This window comes from Cygnus atratus, chromosome 3, assembly GCF_013377495.2.
Source record: "Cygnus atratus isolate AKBS03 ecotype Queensland, Australia chromosome 3, CAtr_DNAZoo_HiC_assembly, whole genome shotgun sequence".
Classification (NCBI taxonomy): Eukaryota; Metazoa; Chordata; class Aves; order Anseriformes; family Anatidae; genus Cygnus; species Cygnus atratus.
In genome coordinates this window covers 62,069,403-62,093,003 of record NC_066364.1, presented here as the reverse complement: position 1 = coordinate 62,093,003, position 23,601 = coordinate 62,069,403, and the positions used below count along the sequence as shown (strand labels likewise).

The window sequence follows — 23,601 nt, the reverse complement described above, 5'->3', positions numbered from 1 at the left end:
TTAAAAACTTTCTCATTTTTAACCTCATGTTATCTATGGCCTGTAAATAGTCCTATGCTACTGATATTCTTTATTTTGAACAACTCTTTCTGACTTTATCCAGGCAGCAAATCCAGTGTTGGCCACCACTGCATCAAACCAGTCTGGAGGTTCTCATTTCTGGAAAGATGGGTTCACCATTTTCCCAATCTCTTTAGCTGCCCTTTTTCTTAAACGTCTCAGTTTTAAAACACACCACCCTGGATTCTGGCTACTTGTTTGCTTTTTTCTTGTTTTGTGTTTTCTTTGAATACATAATTAGGGAAAATGTTGTTCACTTAGATTTTCCCGAATGCTCTGAAAACCATTGGAGGGTTTGTGTGATGCTGTAATGCCCATTTTTTAACATGGAAAACATTTGTACTCCTGCTTCCCTAGCAGTCTTTATTCAGCTACAGCCTAATTCTGTAAAACTGAAAAACCACACCGAGCTTCAGGCTGTACACAGGCTGAAGCCCAGCCCTGGTGCAGAGTGAGATGCTCAGAGAAGCTGAGCACACGTGGCTCTCTGCTCATGGCAGCAAAGAGCACTCAGCTCGTGTGACTGGGTGCCAGAGAAGGCTAACTCACTTGAGTGGGGTGACATGGGAAACAGTTGCCACACCCCACAGAGGTTTTGTTTTCAGTGACTCACTTTTTAGACAATTCCTTCATGAGGCAGAATTCCTAAGAAATACTCATAAGGCCTTTACTTCCTGCATCTAGGGACTTTTGGACCCAGAATACATAAATAAGTCAATAGAGTGTAGTCCAGATAATTTGCGATAATTTTTTGTGTGTGTGCTTTAGGATATTCGCAACAGGCAAAAGAGCGAGTACTGGTGCCACAATGCAGAGCAGTGGAGGGTACTGACAATAAGGAACAGCAGTCTGAAAAAATGGGATTTGCAGTGCCAGGAGGTGAGACGGCACAGGTGCAGCAGTGATCTGTGTAGATCTGATGGACCAAAGACGTATTAATTTTGCTGTGCATGTTCATCCCCTGTTCAGGTCTGCACCAGTGCAGCAAGCAGCATTTGTCTGGGGTTTGCTGGCACACAAAGGTGTGGGCCAAGCTGCTCCAGCTATGGAGCTCGACATCCAGAAATTCCAGGCAAAAAGCCAATGCCTTCAAATTTTGCCTGTACACAATTATATTTAAATGACTTGGGAGTTGTCAGAATAGTCCAAAGATTTTTTTTTTATTGTGATGATTTTTGAATACCTACATTTAATAAGGCTGAATTTGTAATAAACACTGTAGTGCAAAACATGTAGGTGTGTCTAAAGCTTTATGATATAAATAATAAAAATGCAAATAGTATAAATAAATTATAATGTATGATAAGCAATATGCATTATGTGATATAAATAATGAATATGAACTTTTCTATGAATTATATTCCTCATGGGTATGTCTGCAGGATTGGATAATATCTACCATAAGGATTGCTATGACTCCTGCTTTTTATTTATTTAAGGCAATGTGGCCAACACATACCACTTTCCACAGCACTCTTCAAGAATATGGAAATGTCTTATAAATATTGAAAATTGCAGAGCATCAGGGGCGCACATTGGAAATCGGGGATCCATGAGACAGGGACAGCAGAGAGGGCTCAGAGTGGTTCAAGGCATGTGCTCACATGAAGAACTGTGAGCCGGAAGGGCTGCACTTGGCTACATTTGGCGCAGCTGAAGTGCAAAATCCCTCAGCAGTGCGAGGTATGTCTCTTCCTTTGCCCTGATTTCCTATAGAAAGTCACAACAACTTGCAAAGCAAAACTCAGGATAACCATAACTGCATTTTGGATCAAGACAGCATGAAAATTTGGAAATGTTGGTATGAGAGTACTGCTTTCTTTTCAGCCTACTTCCCAAATTCATTGCAGATCAAATACCTAAAACTGAAACAGTCATTTTTTCATGTCATTTTACTTTTGTCTGGACAATTTCAAAGTGAAAATTGATGGCTGAAACTCTCACAGGTATGCTTGGTATGCATGCCTTATCTGTAAATCTCAGAGTACTTACAGAAGTAGCTGGTGCTGTTCCCAGCTGACCCATAAGGCACAGTAAATGAAGCGGTTTCTTTGACAGAGAATTGTAAGTAATAAGGGTGTAGCACCTGGGAATTGCCTGCGTAAGGCTGTTTTTACCCCTCTCCTGAGGCAGCTGACCTGCATGTTTTACAAGGAGTCGCTGTTAAGATCTACTGTGCTGGGACAAGCATTTACTGCCCCTTGCTATGCCACAGGGAAGCTGTGGGCCCCAAAGCATTTCGCTTAAATAAAATCATCATTGTAAAAGAGCTGGTGCTCCTGACAGCCACGCTAGGAAGCTGCAGATCCCCCAGATGGTCACAAATCCTCAGGACCCAACTGTGGCTCTTTTACAGCACACCCTTGGCTTCGGCTGCTTGTGTGGTTGGAAGGCTGAATTGATCAAACTTCTGCAGAGCGTCAGTAAGAAGTAACTGTGGATTAAGCCCTGTTCCAGCAAAGAGCTCACCCTGAAGAAACCGTGTCCTTTAACAAAATCTAGCTGAAAACAAAATCCACACTCAGGCACATGGAGATTTTCCTTTTGCGTTTTCCTCATGCAGCCTTGAACTGCCCACATAAATAACAAACGTGGGTGCAGCCTCATGTTCGCTACTCTGCAGTTAAAACCTGCTATTATGATAATCTCTGTTTTTGCACATACAACCTCACTAAGGGAAGGAAGAGTCTTTTAAGCTTGTACATCTGCCATGTTGAAGGAGGCCTGTTTTACTGACAAGTCAGTGAGCGCCATGTGTGGGGCAGGCTTGGGAGGTCAGACAGCACGCTAGTCTTACACGACTCTTGCTGAAAGTCTTAACAAAACCCTGTGGAGGTTTTCCTCCGAGCTCAGCAGCCAGTGGAGGTCTCAAGCCTCTTCAGAGCCTTCCTGTGCTGCCTGTGGGAGCGAGGAGGGACTTTCCCAGACGTGTGGCAGCAGGACCCACCACCAACTGCTGCGCGGCCACCACAAGCACCACCTAATGGCTCCTGTGTCCAGCCACCGCAGGAGAATCCTTTGAAATGCCCAGCATGTGGGAAAGGAAAAACCCACTCCCCAGGCTTCAGGGGCTTGGCTCAGTGAGGCAAAAACCTGGGAGAGGAGCAACCTGCGGCCTCTTCCCCCAGAAGGGCAGTCGAGAGAGTGGATGTGAACCTCTCCTTGCTGGAGGCTCAGTAACTTCCCCAACCTTCTTCTTCTTCCAGGTTGAGCCCTGTGTACATAAACAACAAGTGCTAGCCTTCAGGCAGCACCTTCAAAACTATACGATCTCAGCTGGGTTCTTTTTTTTTTTTTTTTTTTTAATGTGGGTGTTCTTATTTTATGATGAAATAAAGTCAAGTGCTGTTCAAAAGGCATTTTCAGTATTCTTCTGGTTAATGTAAAGGAATTGCATCTTGAATTACGAATTACCTTGTGAACATTTTCACATCTAAAGGTATTTTTCTGCATGTGCTTATGATGGATGAAATATCAGTCATATTGATAACAGGCTCTGTGCCTGTTGCCTTGGTGCACACAAGGTGCAGGGTAGAAAGAGGACCACAAGGTTCTCTTTAGACTAAGCATAAGTTAAATCACTATATAGGTTCTGGTTATGACAATAACTGCACTTGCAAGGCAAGATGCATCTGTCTCTGAAGGGAAACAGCAGACTGGCATTATCAGGGAAAAAAAAAAAGAAAAAAAAAGACTCATGTTTGTAAATGGATCAATAATAATGGTAATAATTGTCATAAGATTTATAATAGTTCATGCAGAAAATGTTTCTCAGTTGCTCAGAGTGACTTCTCAGATGTAAGATCATAAAATAATTTTAGCAAAGTTTAAATAAAAGCAACAACCCTGGAGGCTTCTTTTTCATGTGTGAACATCATGGAATGAAAATGCTCTTTCTGCAAAACTCATGAATGTGCACTGCAGTTGGTCAATCCATGTCAATCTGCAGTCATACATACAGTTCACATGATAGGGTCAGCAGACTAAAGGTGGATGAAAATGTGCTGCCAATCATTTGTTACCTTCTCCTTCAACAGAAAACTATTTGTGTCTTGGCTGAAAGGGGCAGATTGATGTTTTTAGCTCTAATGTCTTAAAATTGTTTGTTTTATCAACATCCTACTGATTACTGATTACTTCAAGTAGCAATGAAAATTAATTAGGAATATTTTGAGATGCAGTAAGTGCACTAAAGTCTAAATGGTTTAACATTGATAGTGTATCTTCATTTTCAACAGATGATGCTGGTGTTTACTCTGAGGGGCTATCTACAAACATGGGGAAAAGCAGAAGAACCAGTTGCTTTCACACAGCTCATACACTGCAAAATACAAAGCCCATTGTGGGTATGTCATCACTTCAGGTTGCAGACTTTGTAACAGAAGTTTTCAGTCATTTTTCCCTGTTTGCCATAGGAGTATCAGAATTACATGCGATACTTCATTTTGTCAGCTTTGAATACATCTTCCTCTCTGCTATCCCAGATACCACAAATTACCCTTGTATTGAGAGTCAGGATTGCTTGTCATTTGAAGTTACTTAAATGATGACAAAGATGAGCAAGATGCAGAAACACCTGCCGTGACTGAACACTACTCATCTTTCTTTCAGTGTGATAAATGTGTTCCGTGGTGTCATCCTGCAAATGCTAACATTTGTGACAGTACGCATTCATTCAAAGGTGAGTTACGACAAAAACTGATGACAAATCCTTCAGTCATATATGGCTACCTAAAACAGGGATGAGCATTCCATGAGAAAGGGAAGATAATTTTATTCTTCAGCAAACACTGGCTCTCAAACACCTGACAGTGCTTGACTTCATAGTGGATTTCATCTACAAAATTGCTTTGATTTGGTTTTCTCTGAGAACAAAAAGACCAACTGTTTAGAGAACTGTAACTGTTCTTGAAGGACTGAGAACTGACAAGAGACTAAATATAGACAGCTGAGTGAGGGCTACAGTCTACTGCCACATGCATCAGCGTTTTTGAGGTCATTGTTTAAAAGCCATCTGATATCCAAATCCAAACCTCTTTTGTCTCAGTCTTTTGGAGATTTTGTGATCATTTTTACCTCAGCTGTGGCAACAGAAAGAATGTGTGTAAACAGATGTGGAAAGGTTGCAGGTATCAGCATATTGCAATAAGGGTGAGCTTCAAGTTATATTTGTTTTAATGTAAATATAAGAATTCCGTGTGTAAAAGAAAGATATATTACAGTGTGTTAGAATTGATAATTAGCCTTTTAAGCATTATATTTAGGTTAAAGATAACTGAATCTGTGGCTAGTACAAATGTGACCTACCAGGGCTCCCTAAAGTGTCCTTTACAAGATATGTTTTCATTTTTCTTGAGGTTGCTTCTTATTTCTATCCCCAAAACAGCAGCTGAGATATGTTGTTGGTTGGCTTTGCTCTAAGTGATGCTCAAATTCCAAGGCCGAGTCTGTAAAGACGTGTCCTGCTCTAGCAGAAGTCTGTTGAGTACTGTTGATGAACCTCTCACGACCTCAAGAAAATTGGCCATGACCATACTACAGGAGAGTTGCTGTCAGAAGGCTTCAGCTAGCCAGAATTGCACCAGCTGGAGAGTGAGGGGCCAAGCAGCCACACCACTGCTAATCTACCACCAGGCTAACAAGTAATCTCCGCTTAGAGGTAAGGCACGGTGTCACATTAACCCGTACAAATTGCTCTCATGATGGAGCTAATGCCTCTTCACTGTGCTGCAGCTCGCTGGTGTGGATGTTCCAGTTTGGGTCTACATGAGCTCAAGACCTCTTGGTGCACACTCCTGTACAGTGTATTAATTCAATGTAAATCATGAATTTGTTTTATATGAGTTATATTATGGGTTTATGAATATTAATTTGGCAAAATACTGCAGAGTTTGCCATTCAGTATGGGTGTTGTATTTCACCATGAAAACTGTAGTACAGTTGCAAAACTCTGTGAGTACATCAAGTCCAGGCTTGGATGCAGACCTGGAAGACAAAATCCACCATGGTGGTTTTTGGATGCTTAGCAACCTGTGGGCTTCACAATGTTTCACAGAAAACAACTTCAATCTGCAAGTGGTGCAGCTGATTCCAGTCGTACAGACAACTGAAATACCAGGTTGAGGCACACGTTAGTTCAAAGCGAGAGCCCTACGAGCATGGCTGGTTTGTTTTCGAGCTGGCTGACGGATCAACCCGCAGCCAGGAGGCCGTGGTTTGTCTCTTCTGCATCATGCTCTCAGCACATCGCAGGCAGGCTGTGGCAGGCCCTGAGCCGTGTATGCACAGCCAGATCCACACGCAGGGAGACTTCACAAGGCACAGTCAAACCAAAGCCTAGTTTTTGTTCTCTCACAGAGGCTATAACCTGACTATACTATCTTTTTAATGATAAACTTTTTTTTTTTTTTTTTTCCTGCAGCTATGTGTTAGCTTAATAGCAGCTAGATCATTTTTTTTCCTTTGATTGCCAAAGATAGGGTATCATTTCCTTTTTAAACGGAGTCCAAGAAAGGCATCTTTCAACCTGCAGGTGGCAAGTTTCAGAAGCAACCACCACCCTCCAAAGCAAACAGCTGCATGTGCTGCCTCCTGCATTTACCTACCCCAATGCAAATCCCAGGGGAGATGCGAAGCTGCAAGCACAGCTGTGAATTGCTCCTTTCGCTGGGGAGTGGCAGGAAGGAAAGTGTTAAATGCCGAGGGTAAACATCACCCTCTTTGTTACCGAGTCAGCAGAGCAGAGAGGATCCCACTGACAAACCCAGCCTGGCAGCCTCTCCCCAGCCAGACTGGTTATTGCTCCAGAGGCTCTTACTCATTTGAATTTAGGAGGAGCTGCCTCTCTCCCTCCTTCTCTCCCTCCCATGCGTGTCCCGATTAAAAAGCTTTTCTCAGACACCTGCAGACCGGCTGGCAGGTACGGGTGCTCACTTAGCTCAGCTGGGTTGGTAGCAGAGACATCTCTCCTCGCCCCGCCAGCCTCCTGCGGCCCTGCACGATGGTGAAGTACGGCCTTGACTACACGCGGTGCAGATGGATCCTACCCCTGCTCCTGGGCATCGGCGTCATCTTCGGCATCATCGCGCTGGCGGGCAGGGGCTGGCTGGAGTCACAGACCTTGCCCTACGTGCACCAAGCGTCACTATGGGAGAGCTGCAGGAAGGCTTTTGAGGGTGGGGAATGGAGGTGCGAGTCCCTCATGGGTTACGGTAAGCATCGGCAAGGGCGATGGGGAGGGCTCTGAAGCAGTGGGTCACCTCTCCGAGCTCTTCTTCCGTCAGCTCTCCTCACTGTATCTCCGTATATCTGACCTTCATATAAGAAGCTATGGGAGATAGGGACCGACACCGAAATACATCAAAGTTTTTGAGTAACAGAAAGAAGATGTCCCCAACCCTGAGCAAAAAGAAACCTGGGTGCTTTAAGAAATGGCTTGAATAGTACAAAGAAAAAGCCACAAGTGATAATGCACCAGTGCAGAAAATATTTAAGACTTTTTTTTCCTCTTTTAGAAGAAGCTGGTAACCTTTTCTCACTAATCACAGCTTTCCAGAACTTAAAAGCTGCTGTTGATCAAATGTCCAAGCAGCAAGTTGTGGGGGTAAGCCTGGAATGAGTGTGATAAGCCAACCTTGAGTGCCACTAAGAATTGGGGAGGTAAAAATGTGAGATACAAAGATATCCCCAGGGAGTGTCAGACTGCAGAATGCTGCTCCAGTAGGTGAGTCGTGTGAAGGAGCCTTCGTGTGATTATGAAAGAAAGCTTTAAGAGAAGAAAGCATTTATGTTTGTGTTGAATTTTGCTTAAGTATGCTATTGAACAAGCTGACCCAGCTTGAAGAGGTTTAAACCACGGAGTCAGGGAGAGTAGGCCAAGAGAAGGATCACTGTAAATGTGTGCTGTTTCTTAGATATTTTTCTGTGTATCAGGTATGGGCCACAGTCTGAAGCGAGTTATTGGGAGTGATGGACTGTTAGCCTGAGCCAGAAGGTTCAAGCTTTCTTGTGATTTATGCTGACGCTCACTCAAATTTTACAGAACATTTTCTCTAAGGTTCAGAATAGTTGAAAAGGCGTGCTTGCAGAAGCAGTCTCAGAGGTCATTTATTACAGCTTTTCAAAATTATTCCTGAAATTTTTATCATCTAAGGTCAAATTCTACCTCCTGTGCTTAAAATTCATCTGTAAAGAGTTAACTGTAGCAGGCCCATGTGAATGCACGGCTGTGAGACAAGGCCAGCTCCATTCAGCCACATGCCCAGTCCTGCTCTCAGAGCTCCGGTGTCAGATAATTGGCTGGGCACAGATCAAGCCAATTTGCTGCCTCTAACACGTGGCTTTGGAGGGCAGGAGAGAGGTCGTGATGCTCAGCTGCAAGTATGTGTGCGTACGGTGGGTAGAGGGGAGGTGAGAAAGGCCTGGCCTTCCTTGGTTAGAGTTAGCAAAGGGCTTCCCAGTCCTGAGTTTCAATGAAAAGTGAGCCCTCCTCCTGATCTCCGGTTAGGCACCGTCTGTGTCATGAATGCCAGTTTTACCTGGATAGAAAATTTTCAGAGGTTTCACCGCTTCTCTTGATGATACAAATGCTTCCAGGTCCTCCGTGCTTGTTTGGCATTTCACTTCCTTCCTTACCCTGCCTCTCTCTTACAGGCTTAAATCCTGCAGTTGTATGTGCACTTTCCCACTGGGAAGGATCTACAGACAAACCAGGGAGGTCACTCTCCTCTATTTGGACTATCCCACAACATATGGTGTTACCTTGAATTACATCCTCAGTAAGTGCCACATTTCTACCATGTTGGCATTAGTACATACATATTCTTCAGAACATGCATTGGAGAGTCATCTGACACTTTTGAAAGCATTAGAAATGCTGTTCGCATGCTGCATGACTGCAGTACTCTCTCAGTGGGCTTATATCTAACAATTAAATTCCGCAAAGTTACTAAATACACAGAAAGCCTGAGCAAATCCTCCTGGACAAAATTCCCAGATGGAAAAGGAGGATATGTCTGAGACAATAGAGTCATTTAGTCAATGGGACAATATGTAAAAGCAGAATGTAACAAATATGTGCATAAGCCAAGTGACGGTGGATTTTGCTGACAGACTTTTGCCTTTGCAAGGTTAATCCATTGCAGTGTAAATCTGGGCCATTACAGGGGTGCAAAGTCATGTCACTCTCCTGCTCTTTTCCAGCCCTGTGGATGAGATACCCACTGTCCCGTAATGCAAGCAAGGTGTCTGCAGCACTGTGCAGCAGAGCTGTGGTCCTCCTCGCTCTTTGTCCTTCTGGTGTTGTGATTTTCCTACCCACTGCCTGGGGACCAGGACCAGGACCTATTACAGGAAGATGTGGGCTGAGCCCCCAGCCTGATCTGGACCCAGGTCCTTCCCTTTCCAGGCAAGCCTGCTGACAGTTCAGGTGTTACCTACAGGTGGCCAGCAATGGAGGCAGCAGGAAACACCATTTTGTTTGAAACACAGAGAGGAAGGAGGGATTGCAGTCTGTTTTTCTTGGAAGAGCAAATGAGCAGTCTGTCTGAGGATTGGTTTCAGCTCTCAGCCCTGAGGAGATGGAGGTGCTTTCTAGTCACATTTCCTTCAGGTACCATGAATCCAGAGATGGGATGTGTTCAGATCCAGCCCTGTCCTAGGTACTTCTGTCATTCCATTCTTGCTCAGTAGGTGTGGCCTTGGGATGTCTCTTTTGGGGCTCCTGTCTTTCCTCATGCAGGGTGCAGGTGCCTGATGCTGGTATTTTGATTTCCACCCAAAAGGCAAGCCCTGTGACAGCATCTCAATTGCAAGCATCCAAGTCTTGCATTCAGTCTGATTTTACCTGCCCCAGTGCTGGAACATAGGTTTTTAGTAATTCTGGGATTATGTTTATCCATACTGCTCCAGCAAGGTCACAGAAAACAAGCATTCAGTGTCTTGTGCCAAGCTATAAACCATGCTTGATGAACAGAGTGTAATTACATGCCTTCCTGGGTGCAGAGACAAAAGACATGGTGTAAATAGAAAGGACAGAAACATTTTACATTTTTCCAGAGATTAATTCTTTCTTCCCCCCTTCTATTCCACAGTTCCTATTTCCTTTCCTCTGGGCTTTATTCTGAGCTCCCCAGGCTGGGTGGGTTCTGAAATTCAGGCTTCCTTTGGGGCTGGTTTCACTGACATATGTAATATGCACATCTACTCCAGTGGCTGCCAGTGAATATGCTCAACATGGCTTGGACAGTGTAGATGTCTTAATCCATTTCAGACATCTTCATCCTATTATGAATAGATCCAACTATAAAGATCTTGCAAGTTGTTCAATATAGTCTGCAAATTCAGATCACGTTCTCCACCTGCAATGTTTGTAATTCACCTAGCATCTCTGCTGGTCTTTTGCAAGTGTATGAAGACCATGGAAAGTGAGAATGTGAGGAGTTTATGTACTCTATTAACTTCTCCAAGAGTTCAGATCTTCTGTTTTAACCATATGACACTAATACAGACATTACCAAAAGTCTTAATTTTTTCAAGCACATCTAGCTCAAACAAATAGAACTTTATAGGGAAAAATATATAGCGCCTTAAGACACATTAGAAATGAATGGAGTTTAAGATGAGGGACTGAGAAATGCAAACTGTAGCTCTACAATTTTCTGCTATTTGGAACAAGTACAGGTTTCAAGCTCATAGCGTGATTGAACCATTACAAAGACAGAGACAAATACTTAAGAGGTGGATAATGAGCACAGTATGGAAAGTATCTAGCGGGGACATGGCTGAGCTTGCAATGAAAACACAGAGGTTAAATCCCTTCAAGAAGCTGGCATATTACTCCTTTGTTTTTCTGGATTTTTTGGCTGTATAACCTCTCTTGAACAAGGTGTGTCTCAGACCTGAGACAATTTTTCAGTGTGTGATTTATTCCATTGCAGGCTCTGAAGATGTTTAAATGTGTGCTCTTCGCTGGGAGGAATACCTGATTTTATTTGATTAGTTTCAATACACAATAAGATGAATAACTCAGGGGTACTTGTACCAGCTTATGTTCCACCTGGCCCTGCAGCCCTTCCATGTGCAGATGCTGCCATCAAAATAACTGTAAGCTTAAGCCTTTAAATCTAGGTTGAAGTTGTTGGGTCATTTGCATGGTGCAAACAGAAATCTTGGAAAAAAAAGTCAGGAAAAGGCATTTTCACATGACGGAATCCAGATCATCAGTTATTTTCACATCATAGTAGTCAAATCCAGCCTTTTCCTAGGATGTCCAGAGAGTGTATTGCCTGTGGAGATTAGTGGAGGGATGAATGATTTTGCCATCTGGAGAAGACACATTTCTCCATCTTGTCTTCCCATGTAGTGGGTCACTATGTTCAATCTCATTCCAGTATTATTTTGGACGGTGAATGTTAGTTCAATACTACAGGATAGGATGGCTAGTGTAGTATGATTATAATGGAAAAAAACATTAGTTCAAGAATGACAGCAGATGAGTTTGTCTAAAGCATAAGTAAACAAAGGGAATGCTGCAAAAGGCAATAGCCTGTCAGGAAAATAAATATTCTACTTTAGTCTCCTAAGAACCCCATTGGTGAGTAAATTTTCTCCCCCCCCCCTTTTTTTTTTTTTTTTTTTTTTTCTGTATTGAACTGTGGGTCCAGGGAACCTTTTGCAATGATGAAGCCCCATTTATTATTATGGAGGCAGCATGCATGAATGGAAATCACTTTCCACTTGCCTCCTCCCCCCCCAGGTAATGATACAACAGTGAGGTACACGGCCTGGCTCCACATCTCCTTCTGGAAAGTTGCCTTCTCCAGCCGGACCAGTGACTCATCACACCTAGGGCACAGGGCAGACTAGACACCTCATTTTCCCGCTGCCACACTGCCTACATGAAATTGTTTAGCCTTCCCCCACGCTCCAATCACTCTGACAGTCTGGCATGGGAAAGCCTTCTCTTGCCTCAGGCAAGCGCCCTGAGCAGAACAACACAGGGACATTTCCGGGGGGCTGAACTGGGAGACAGTCCCCTTCAGCAGGGCCTAGGAGCAGAAGCAGCCTGTCCCGACTGCTCCTTGGCATACGAGGGTGTGTGCACGTAGGAAGAGAAATGGAGCAAGCGTGTAATTGTGCTTTGAAGGAGGGCCTGGCTCAAGTCACAGGGCCATTCTTGCAGGCTTTCCCTGAAGCCACTGTTCTGCACCTAAACTTTTCCAGATGATGGTGATATTCAGGTAGATTTGGAAATGTGTCCCTAAATATTTGAAACAAAGGCTGAGGAGGCTTCTGACGAGTCCAAGGAAGGCTGTGTGGGAGCTCAGAATGGAGCCAGATCCATGCTCCCTGCCTTACCTGAATTACAAGGCAAAACACTGACTCCTTTGATACAGGGTGAACTGAAAACAAAACCTTTTTGCAGTTCCTGTTGCATCAAAACCTGAAACAATTACATTTATATACAGTAATTGCCAGTAGTGTTAATGACAGTGTGTAGGGTAGCACATCATCTTCTAAGTCATCAGTCTCTCAAAAGTGTAACGTTACTGAGGACTAACCAGTGAGAAATAGGATGACAAGATTAGTTACTTAATAACTTAGAATATTCAATAGTTATTCGAAATTTAGAATGCTACAAAATACAGGCTTAATTGCATGTATTAAACTACATTAATGAAAATATCACAACAGCAATATATTTAAGGAACTCTAATGCAAGAGAAAATGATTTTTTTTCCCAGTTTGTAGGAGAGACTCCATTCCTGCTATAGAGGTGTAAGAGAAGAGATACAAGCCCAGAGCATTTAATTAGCATGGCAATTTTCATTCCTCATCTGCAATTGCAAATATGCTTTCCCTTGTAATTTTAGGGTTTGTCCTTTTTTATGTTTAGTGGCAGATTCATTTAATCAGACTCTTTTCTAAATAATAGTTATGTTATTCAGCAATTAACTCCACAGAGAGCAATTGCAGATGGCATCCCACTGTTTACCATCCAACCTCCCTTTCAACAATTACAGTTAAATCACATGGAAAAATATCATTTGTGTGAAGAGTTCTCATCTCCCTGTTAGGATATGAACTGCTGCTGTCAAGGACGTTGCAAAGATCCTCAGTGCTTTGAATTCTCAGGATCTGAAGTCCTTGAGTGCATACCATTCACTCACACAGGAGGCACCTCTGCTGAAAAATTATGGAAACTTGTGGCTATATTCTCATTTCTCTTCACCTCATATCTTCCTCTAGCTTATTGAGGTAATCTGATACAACAGGACTATAGTACTCTCTCCCTAGTCTAAATGGTGATAAGGTCCACAAGGCTGATTTTGAATTTCACAGTAGGGTTAAATAATCAGATTACTTAAGCAAGAAAACACTTATTCAGGGAAAGAAACAAACCTTTCAGAATACTATTATCTATTATTTTTACATTTCCATATTACTTCTCACTGACAGCTTGTATTGTTCTGAGTAGCTCTGAACATGGCGAGTCAGCAAATTTTTAATGCTATGTTTCTTCTTTGTCAAGCACTATTACAAGATCTCTCATCAATCAAAAATTCCTGGGAACTCAAATTAGTTTGTGAAGTGTTTACATCTGTGTCAGATGTTTCTGACTAGGTCCCAAAGGCTTCTGTCTTCCTATTGGTGCTAAACAGCACTTCAACTCATAAACAGCTCTGCTGGAGTAGTAATCTGCAATGGAACAAATATAATGTCACAGATTATGTTGAATATTCACAATGTGTTTAAATCTGGACCCCAAAATAGGATGTCTCTGTGTAGTTCCCATTTGTTCATTAACAACCCTATCAGCAGTAAGCAGGAAATGCTGAAGAATTTTAAGATGTATTGTCAAAGATGTCATTTTCATTCACAAGAAGAGTAAATAAGGCTTGCAAGATATTTTATGAACACAAAGTACCATCTGTTTATGTGTATTTTTTTTTTTCAAATGATAAATTTTTGCTTCTAACAGGAAATTAGATCCAGATTTATGGCTGTTCTCTATTGGAGAGAAACTCCCTAGTGCAAAAGGCTACTTGCAGCAAGGTTTCAGAACACAGTTTGCTCACAGCATGAAAAATGCAGGTCAAGAGTAAGGAGAACAATACCTGGTGCATATGGAAATGAGACGTAAATTCAGTATTCTTCAGCCTCAGATGGCCCTAGGAAAATCAAACTTAAAAGGAGCTTTTTGGAAAGGTTCCACTCTGCTGTTTCAATTACAAGTCGTAGTTCATAGCCTGTGTTGTCATGGAAGTTTATTCTGTTTAACTCACATTATATATTTTAACCCATTTGTAGCTCAGGATTAGTTAAGAAGCAGGTGCATCTTGCCACTGTGTGATTAACTGAGTTTATGTATACGTACTGATTTATCAATACCTTACTTGTACTATTCATCTGACCTTGCCCACCCCTATACACCCATTCAAGTTTAAGTCATCCTCTTTTAGCATAAAATGAATAGGAAAAAATAGGAGGAAAAATGTTGTAGTATTACAACAAAACTAAATTTTGATCCCAAAATGTTTGCAGCATATGCAACTGCTTCTGAAGATAATGCGAGCTAGGGATATTCCCTAATTCTCTCATGGTCAAACCTTTAATTCTGAGGCACAGTGCACACATTATTTTTAATAGCTAACTTACTCCCTTGGTGATCCCTTTGATGATGGCTCTACACGCTCTGCCACTTCTGACTCCCTAGTGCTAAGTAAGCATCAAGGAGAAGCCCTCATTAATACAGGATTTGCAGAAGCCATCTTCTAAGTCAAGCTTATACATGTCTGGGCTTTTGGTGAGATGAATTTGAACCACTCCCTCAAGACGTAACTGCTCCTCCCCTCAAAATTCGTCAGGATAGCTCCCAGGTTGGGTTGCTTTCCTCAGTAAGAGAAGAGGTTTTCAGAAGTATGTAAAGCCTTGGATGCACGTGTTGCCTGTATAGGTTCACGACTAAAGTCAGTGGTTGGGAGTTCATAGTAATTTGCTTTAAATGAGTTAAAATCCACCAAGCTGAAATGAACTATCATCTTAGCACTAAGGCTAGACACTGCCTTCTGCTAATGTATATTGTGTTTTACTCATAGATGGTCTATGCATAAAGGTTCTTTTCATTACTGTTGTCATTTAAAGACATTATTATGGGGTAACTGGAAGTTGTAATTCTTTCCCATTTATGTGGGACCTGCTACTAACCATGGAGAAACTTTAGAATGCCATTACTTAGTGTGAACCTAAGTAGGTTGTTCTCTGCCACAATGGCTGTCTCTTTAGTAGTGACAAGCTAAAAACTGGTTCCTGCTCACATAAAAATGGCCTGCATGTTATGAGGTAATACTCTGTTATTAAATGAGAAACCCATATTGACTGCCAATGAATTCTGAAGTAATGCTAAGGGAAAGAGAACAGAGTCACCAAAAAGGATGCCAAAAATAAGAACCAAAAATGTGTATTTTTTATTCCAGTTCAAATTATATAAACTCACACAAAAACCAGATAAGCAACTAGCATCAACTTCCCAAGGAAAATATATTCAGAAAACACAGATGTTTTTAGAACAATCCAGATGCAATGAAGAGCACTGGAGGATGGAAGCTCAGAGAATAATACACATCCAATCATGCCTTTGATTTTTTTTCCCATTTTATTCTGTTCATAAATTAGCCATGACTAATATGTGATTTTCTTCATTTTTACTGCCTTTCTGATAAATTATTTTCAGTCAATAGCTTTCAGTCTTCATATACTGTTTATTCATAAGAAGCTGCTTTTAATAGTTTCTGATTTATTTCATCTGTATATGAATAAATGAAGTCAGGTATTTCAAAGAGAGCTCTGTGATCAGCAAACACTTGCAGAGATTTTAATGTTCCCTTGTTTTCAAAAAGATCACAGAAATTTCTTGTAGTTTGGTTGTAAGAGGGTCATGATTTTCAGAAGACAAGATTTTGCCCTGTCCAGTGTTAAAAGGAAATTCTGACCATACAACTTACCTGGAGTCCTGGATATCAGTGGCTTATATATATACCAACAGTTTGTAACCTTTTAGCTGATAAATTAAGCTTAGGGTTAATGAGTTTGATGGGTCCACTTAAAATTCAAGGAGATATAAACTAGGAAAAACATCTTCAATTTAATTTCTTTCCAAAGGAAACAAATCAAGGAGTCTTACTGTAAACGCATGCACAAATTCAAAGCTGCAGACGTGTTTTTCTGCAGACATTTTTACTTTCACATGGAAATTTTCTCAATGAGAACAAAACAAAATGAAATGGATAAAACCTGGCTAAAGCAGGTCCTTTTCATAGCGAATTGTGTGCTCTGCAGAGCGTGCCACACCCTGATGAAGAACGTCAGGTTGAAAAATCTGAGTGAGTTCAGCTTTGTTTCCAAAATAATGCTCTTTCCCTTTAATCAGAGAGTCATAAAACAGGTTGAGCTCTGCAAACTCAGTCTAGAAACATTCTCATTGCGTACAACACAGAGATGAATCACCACCAAGGCAGATTTCAGCTCTTGTAAGCATTGCTATGTAAGACTGGAGCTAGAACAGCAGGATTTGTGTTTGTCTCCCTTGTTGGTATGAGGGATAACAAAGTAAATGTTATTGTCTTTCCAAGACAGTTCTGCATTTTCCCTTTTCTGTATTGAAACTCTTAAAATTGCTGCACGTTTGCTGCAGTGGCTGATGTGATAAAATGATCAGTTGGTGAGAATGCATAGATAATTTGATGATGTTTGTGAGCTGACAACAAGCATTTATTTTTCTTTCCAGTGCTAGTTGTGTGTCAGCTTCAAGACAGGAGGAAAAATTGATGAAGCATATTCTTATTGATTAGACCAGAAGTACTCCTGAACTCTCTGGTGTTCCTTTCAGAAAACATGACTCAGAGACACTCTGGAGTTCGTGTGGTTTGGGGCTACCACAGCAAGAAAAACATGAGAACATCACTGTGAACATTTTCTGTGTTTTGAACCACAAACACCAGTGTCTCAGCTTACTGCTGTGCAAGGAAGTTTGCCTCCTTATGTGCGAAGCATCAGCAGTGCTTACGCTTTTGCAAACTGGAGAATGCATGAGGGAGTGAAATCAGGAAGGCAGGAAATCGGAGACATTCTTAGTCCTCGGTTTCTAACAAAGCCAATCAGCTTCCGTGTGGCTGCAATCAGCAAGAGGATATTCAGAATACGTTCAGATGGAGCAATACAAGAGGTAGTCATGCTACCTCCAAACTAACTTAGCTTTAATAGCACAGTAATAAAGCTGTTATTATTGTACACTCTCAGCTAATTACCTTGCTCAGAAGCTACAGCGAGCTCTGCACGGGTATGGGTAGATTTTTTTCTGTTCTCTAAATTAGTTCTAGGTCTCCTCACATGGCAGTGGGTTTCAGAAGGCAGGCACTTATTTTCACTTTCCGGTAGTCCCATATGGCTGCAATCACAGTGGGTAGCCTGGGCTCTCACGAGTCATCGCTGACTTCTGCACAAGACACTGTAAATAGAAGCACTCTTTGCTCTGCTTGAGATAGGCATGAAAATGGGGGGTTCGTTTTGCCCATGTGAGATAGCAAGGTCTTGCTGTAAGGTTTTTGCTGTAAGATAAAGTTGCTCAGAAAATTGCCAGCTAAAAGGAGTTGAAGGGAGGGTGGTGTGTAGCTTCCTGCAAAGCCTCTCATAGTGTTTGTTGATTGGCTTTTTTTCAGCTGACAGAAGAGGTGAAAAGGGAGAAGTAGGACTGACATGCAGTGTTACAGGATCCTGCTGGTATTCCAGGACACTCTTGCATAAACACACATTTCTTTTCTAACAAGCAGATTTTAACTATTAACCAGCCAAAACATCACTGCCATGTGCAGGGACTGAGAAAACAGATCTCACAGATTGCTGTGTATTTTTACAGACTCAGCTTGATGTCCTGTAAGCTGCTGCTCCCTCCATCCCTATTTCTCATTTTATGATGGGAGAACTTCTAGCTGCCTCTCTCTAGAGTCAAGTGTTCGTTGAATTGGTGTTGCACTAACCTTGGCGTTACATTCTTTGGACTGCATTCATTTCTTCATTTTTACGATAATAACTTTGCAATTAGAAAAAAAAAAAAGTATTTATGCTACAACGTTTGCTTTATGTTAAAGAAAAAAATATAAAAGAAAAATAAGAAAATATTTGGGCTCAGCTTAGCCACTTGGTTGCAACTAAATAATTTCCTAAAACCATTCAAAAGTGTTTCCTAATAAAACACCTATTCTGAAATGGTACTTTCAACAAAGTGTTTTGCAGCCTGTGGAGAAAAGAGCCCGTGGGAAGGGCGTTGCTGCTCAACATCACAGGGACTCTGTACTTGTGCCAAGCCTTTGAGAATCTGCTCTAGAGGTGCAGAAGACATTTGCAGTTGTAATGGCTGAAGTTATATATTCTCCCTCTGTTTTCTGACCTATTTAATTCTTCTAATTCTGGCATTTATGAGGAATTGTAAGTACTAGTCATATTTGTAGAGACACTAAGCTACTCTGTTCTTCTGGCACAAGGAAAAATAAATACCTCAGATACAGAAACATTTGTAGTTATCCCCACATAATCTTTTACCCCAGAAATGTAAGTCGTTTACACACTGTCGTCTTAGGCTCCTGGAAACTACTATTTGTGAAGGACAGGTGGTAAAGTCAGGGTACTCTTCCTCAAAAAAAAACCATGGTGGCTCTGCCATGGAAACCTATTGCCGTACTGCAGCTGCGCATTGGTTTTCTCCCAACTTTGAGCTACATTTTTTTCCCTTTTTAGAAGCTAGTGTCACAAAATCGGCTGTTAGGTGATTAAGCAACGTGTCCTAAAGATGTAAGCATCCTGCAGCAAGCATGTCTCTTCTTGCCATGCATCCAGTGCCCTGCAGGCTGGGCGTACGCCCAACCTGCTTTCACACAGTCACCATACTTGTAATACTACTTCAAGAGAAACGCCTGGGCGAGCCCAGAGGAGGACGGAGATGGCGGCACGGGCACGGTGCCATGCACATGGCTGCGGCCATCAGGCACCCACTGAGCTCCTAGGTGGGCACTGCTCCCAACCGAGGGGTGGTGATCTGCCACCGGCTCCTCCGGGCACACTAGGCCTTGGCAGACTTGCTGAGGTGCTCCCCTCCCACGCTGGATCCTGCATCTCCACGTTGCATGCTCTGCCTCCATGCCTCCTGTAACTCCTTAAGAAAACAGTCTAGGCTAAAACTGGGCTAGACAGCAAGAGGTAGGCACATCTTTGCTGTCCCTTCAGTTTTCTCAGGCAGCTGCCTGTTTACATGAAGAATAATACAGTTAGAAAGTCCTCTAAAGGAGACAGAAACTGTCTGGCGTAAGGAAGAAAAAGGACGTGACATAAAATGGAAAGTGTAGAGCAATGGTTAGACTGGTTCAAGGGTCATAAAGCAGGGGTGGATAGTGAAAAGTAAACAGAAAGGGAAATTGGTTTTGATGGGCTGAAGAGTAAAAAGTAAGGCTGACCCATAATTCTGACCCAATTTTCTAGTCTCATATCAGAGGGCTGGGGAAGAGCCAGAGGCAGAGCAGTGGCAGAGCCCAGAGGGCTTTCACGCCAACACAACACTGGGGATGCTTTGCATTTTATTACTTTAATTCTCTTGTATGGGTGACTGTCCTTTAAGCCTTGGGCTACTACAGCAGCAGGAAAAGGGAGATGAGATGAAGGTCATTTTCTGGTCCTACCTGCACAGGCACGCAAGCCGTAGAGTGTGCAGGTCACCAAAATATACGATGGTTGCGTGGGAAAGCATAATAAATCCAGGCTATTTGGTGAACTGTGTCCTCCCCCCGGTTTGTCAGTCTAATGGTGCCTGTCCAGCAGACAGCCGGCACTCCAATGCAAAAAGGCCTTTACTGAACAACGCGCACCACGTTTGAGTTGAGTAATAATTATCACCAGGCTTGTTTGGGCTGTGGCAATTTTACAGCACTGTTGCTGTATGTCTTTGGTTAGAAGCCAACACCTTGCAAACACACAGTGTAGGCGAGGGGGTGAAGTCTGTAAATGCCCAGCAGACTTTAACTGCCTACTCTATCTACAAACACAATTTTTAAAATGTCAAAGCAGGCTTTTTACACTGAAAGGAGGAGACGCTTTGATCTCTTTGAGCAGTCATTGCGCCTCAAGACTTAAAATATTGAATAAATAATATTTTTTCAGTTGTTGTACCAACACAATATGCTTAGCTCTGGTGTTATAACGTAAAGTTACATAATTTGGAAATTAAAGTATTAATATCCTGAACAAGTTTTTCAAAATAAAACACTTCTGATTTTGGATCAAAAGGAGAGGTCAAATTTCACTACAAAACAGACATTAAATTTAGTTCCACTTAGGACACGGAGCTAAACAAAGGATAAAAAAGCAGAAATTGCTGAATTTTGACTTCAGTGGAATATTGCCATATTTTTACATTTGCATGCCAGAGTGGTAGTGCTTGTACAAACTGTTTTTTGTTTTGTTTTGTGTTGTTTTATTTTTGTTTAAGGAAGAGTTTGGTTAGTTTCAGGGACAATCCAATCTCCTTGTCCACGCAGAATGCTGCTGGTTTTACAGTATCTGCTGAGGTATTGACGTTTGTTCGTGAAGTAGAGTGTCCACTGTTAAATCTTTAAAGTCACTTTTTTTCTTGATTCTTAATTGTTAAACCTAAACAGGAAGCATGTATGCAAGTCCCATTGCATTCTGTAGGAGAGGTCTAAGCTGGTGTCCTTACACACTCTGCACTTAATGAGTGATTTCTGGTGGCATTAAAATGCTCAGCTACAAGAGGAAAGAGAGCTCCCTGCTTTTCTTCTTGAGAGCTGACCTTCTTTCCATGGTTGTTTAAAATTAGCCTTTCATTATAAACCAGAGAAAAACACTAAGTCTTTTTTTTTTTTTTTAATTTTATTTTTCTGTTCTAATTTGCCTTCCTTCTGATTTCAGCTTGGGGAAGAGCTGCAGCCGCCACATACCTTGTTGGATTTATACTCCTCGTTATCTGTTTTGCTCTGGCCATCATAGCATTTGCCATTGATACGCTTCGGTTCAACTTCATAAGAGGGATTGGAGGCTTGCTTTTTGTTGCTGGTAAGAAAATACGTGAAGCAAAGTTTAGCTTGTGCAGGAATATCCATATTAGAACTGGTATTTCCCCCAGCTGCTTCTATGCTCAGTTCTATGCCTGTATGCACTTGAACTCTCAATGAAAAAGAATGTAAAATCTGTCATGGCAGTGGATCTATTTCCAAATCCTCCAAAATATGGTTGGGTTTAGCTACAGGTATTATGGAGACAGGCAATGTGATGGGTGTTAGTTTAATCCCCCTTTTTTTTTTTTTCTCCTGTTTCTTCAGCTGTGTTCTCCATCATGGGCTTGGTCATTTACCCAGTAAAGTTCTCCAGTGAAATTGAAATGACAGGAATCAATATGTTCAGCTGGGCCTACGGCTTTGGCTGGACCACTGCCATTATGGAAATATGCTTGGGATTCTTCTTCTGCTGCCTTCCTAACTATGAAGACCAAATCTTGGGTAATGTGAAGCCCACATATTTTTACTCTTCCCCATAAACACCAGGAAAAATGAATTCATATTCCAGAGATATCTGACAGGCTATCTACGTTTTTCAGAATATTGTCATCAGATGCTGGTAGAAAAGTCTGGAAACTTTAAAATACATGTAGAAAAACAGTACTGGCATTTTACAATAAAGTTATCTACTCTTTTGTGGACCTTTATATCTGATGTAGGTTGCTTAGATTAAGTCTAAACGTTAAAAAAAATCTTGTGTTTCCTCATTCATTCCCATGAGTGGGGGTGCATATGGATTCAATTAAATTTTATGTGCTTTTATATTTCTAATTAGATTCAGAAAAGAAACTATCAGCAAATGAAAATATATATATCATCTTTCTGAAGGAAAGTGGCTCACAGAAATCCCATTTTATGTGTATTAGCTTTCTTTAACCTGAAGATTTTGTACATTTTTCAATAAGCCAAATGCCTTTATCCACTGACTGCCAGAGTAGCAAATTAGTCAACCAGGACTTCATGGCTTTGCTTCCAATTTTCTATTCCTTCAACTTAAGCCATAGGGCTACAGTAAGAAAAGGGCAAGAGAAACCCTCCTACCAAAGCCAGCATCCTGACTTCCACCCATCTATTTGGAGTGTAAGCTTTTATTTCTGAATACCAGTAAGAGTAAGCAAGGACCATTAGTAATCCAAGCACCCTTAAAAATCCTGGTGTGCCATTGCTGCGGCCAGCCATCCCTGCAACCTACAGACCTGGTTTGAAGAGGCTCCTGGTTTGGCTTTCTTCATGGGCCTCTGCCCCTTTTATCGGCTGTATCAAAATCTATGGCTTTAGAAAGCTCTGTTTTACTGTTCCAGTTGTTTTATCCAGGATAAAAGGGTCAGGAAAGAGTTAAACAGAGGTATGACTCCCCTCAGCACTTGGCTCGCAGGAGTGGACTTGGAGCAGTGTGGATCTAGTTATCAAACTTTTGTCAAAACGCCCTTTTAAATTTGCTGGTTTTAAGTATTCTAAAAGTGGAAAGTATGTACTGTAAAATGTGTAAATACCCCCTACCATCTCATAGCAAGATTCTCACAGTGAGAGAAATCTTCGTAAAACACTCCAGTATCTTATGCTCCACAGTGCTTCAGAGCTGGGAATATTGCAAGCAATGAAGTATACTCAACACTGCTGGTTTCTGCATTGCAAACCCTGGCTTTATAATGTTCTTTTTCTTCTCTTACACGAAGAAAGGGATAATTCTACTGTGTGTAAAAAGGAGTCCCACTGAAATCCTTGAACAGAGTTGATTATTATCTTGTAATATATCTGCAATTTTTAAACTATCTGTACTTTATGAAAAGAGCCTTGCCAAACGTTCTTTACTGCAAAGAATGAGAGGTAGGAAATTTTTTTTTAATAAAACCTCTGAGTAGCTAAAATTAATAAAGACACAGGCCTTAATCTTTTTTTTTTTTTTTTGAAGCAGTTAATTCCTTTCACTTTTATAGATTGACTTCTAACTTAGATCAATAAACATGAGAAATGTATCAGGCCAATGTGGAGTGTCTATGCAACAGGGACTGGCTAGACAAAAACTTGCAAATGCATTAGGAAGCTATTTCCTAGTCGGAAGTAAATGAAAATAAAATAAACACACTTGGAAAAGCAATTTGTATAAAATGGCTTGCAATTCTTTATGTAACGTTATCTGTTCAGGAAAAAAAAATCGTAACTCTTTTCGTTCTGCTTATTATACCTAATAAATGATGGTATCTGTGTATTGTTTCAAAAGTGAGTCTTAGATTTTGGTCTCTACCAAGAGCAGGGAAGTGTGGAGTCCCCAGAGCATTCTCTTCTAAGGCACCATGTTGGAGCATCTAGGTATGTTGGCTGGATTTAAAGGGTGAGAGAAATTTACAAATATAACATCAAAACAGCTTGTACTGTTCCTCAGTTGACTGCATCCTGGGGCCTCGTTCACATCCACATGAAA

General features: G+C 41.5%; 1 protein-coding gene across 1 annotated transcript; it reads left to right on the top strand.

The window, feature by feature from the left end:
• The first annotated feature begins 7,057 nt into the window (after nt 1–7,057).
• On the top strand, nt 7,058–23,228 carry LOC118243981 (p53 apoptosis effector related to PMP-22-like). The gene is made up of 3 exons (XM_035538636.2): nt 7,058–7,271; nt 21,034–21,177; nt 21,444–23,228. The coding sequence occupies exons 1-3, from the start codon at nt 7,061–7,063 to the stop codon at nt 21,656–21,658; spliced, it is 570 nt and encodes a 189-aa protein (XP_035394529.1). The 5' UTR covers nt 7,058–7,060; the 3' UTR covers nt 21,659–23,228.
• Nucleotides 23,229–23,601: the final 373 nt, after the last annotated feature.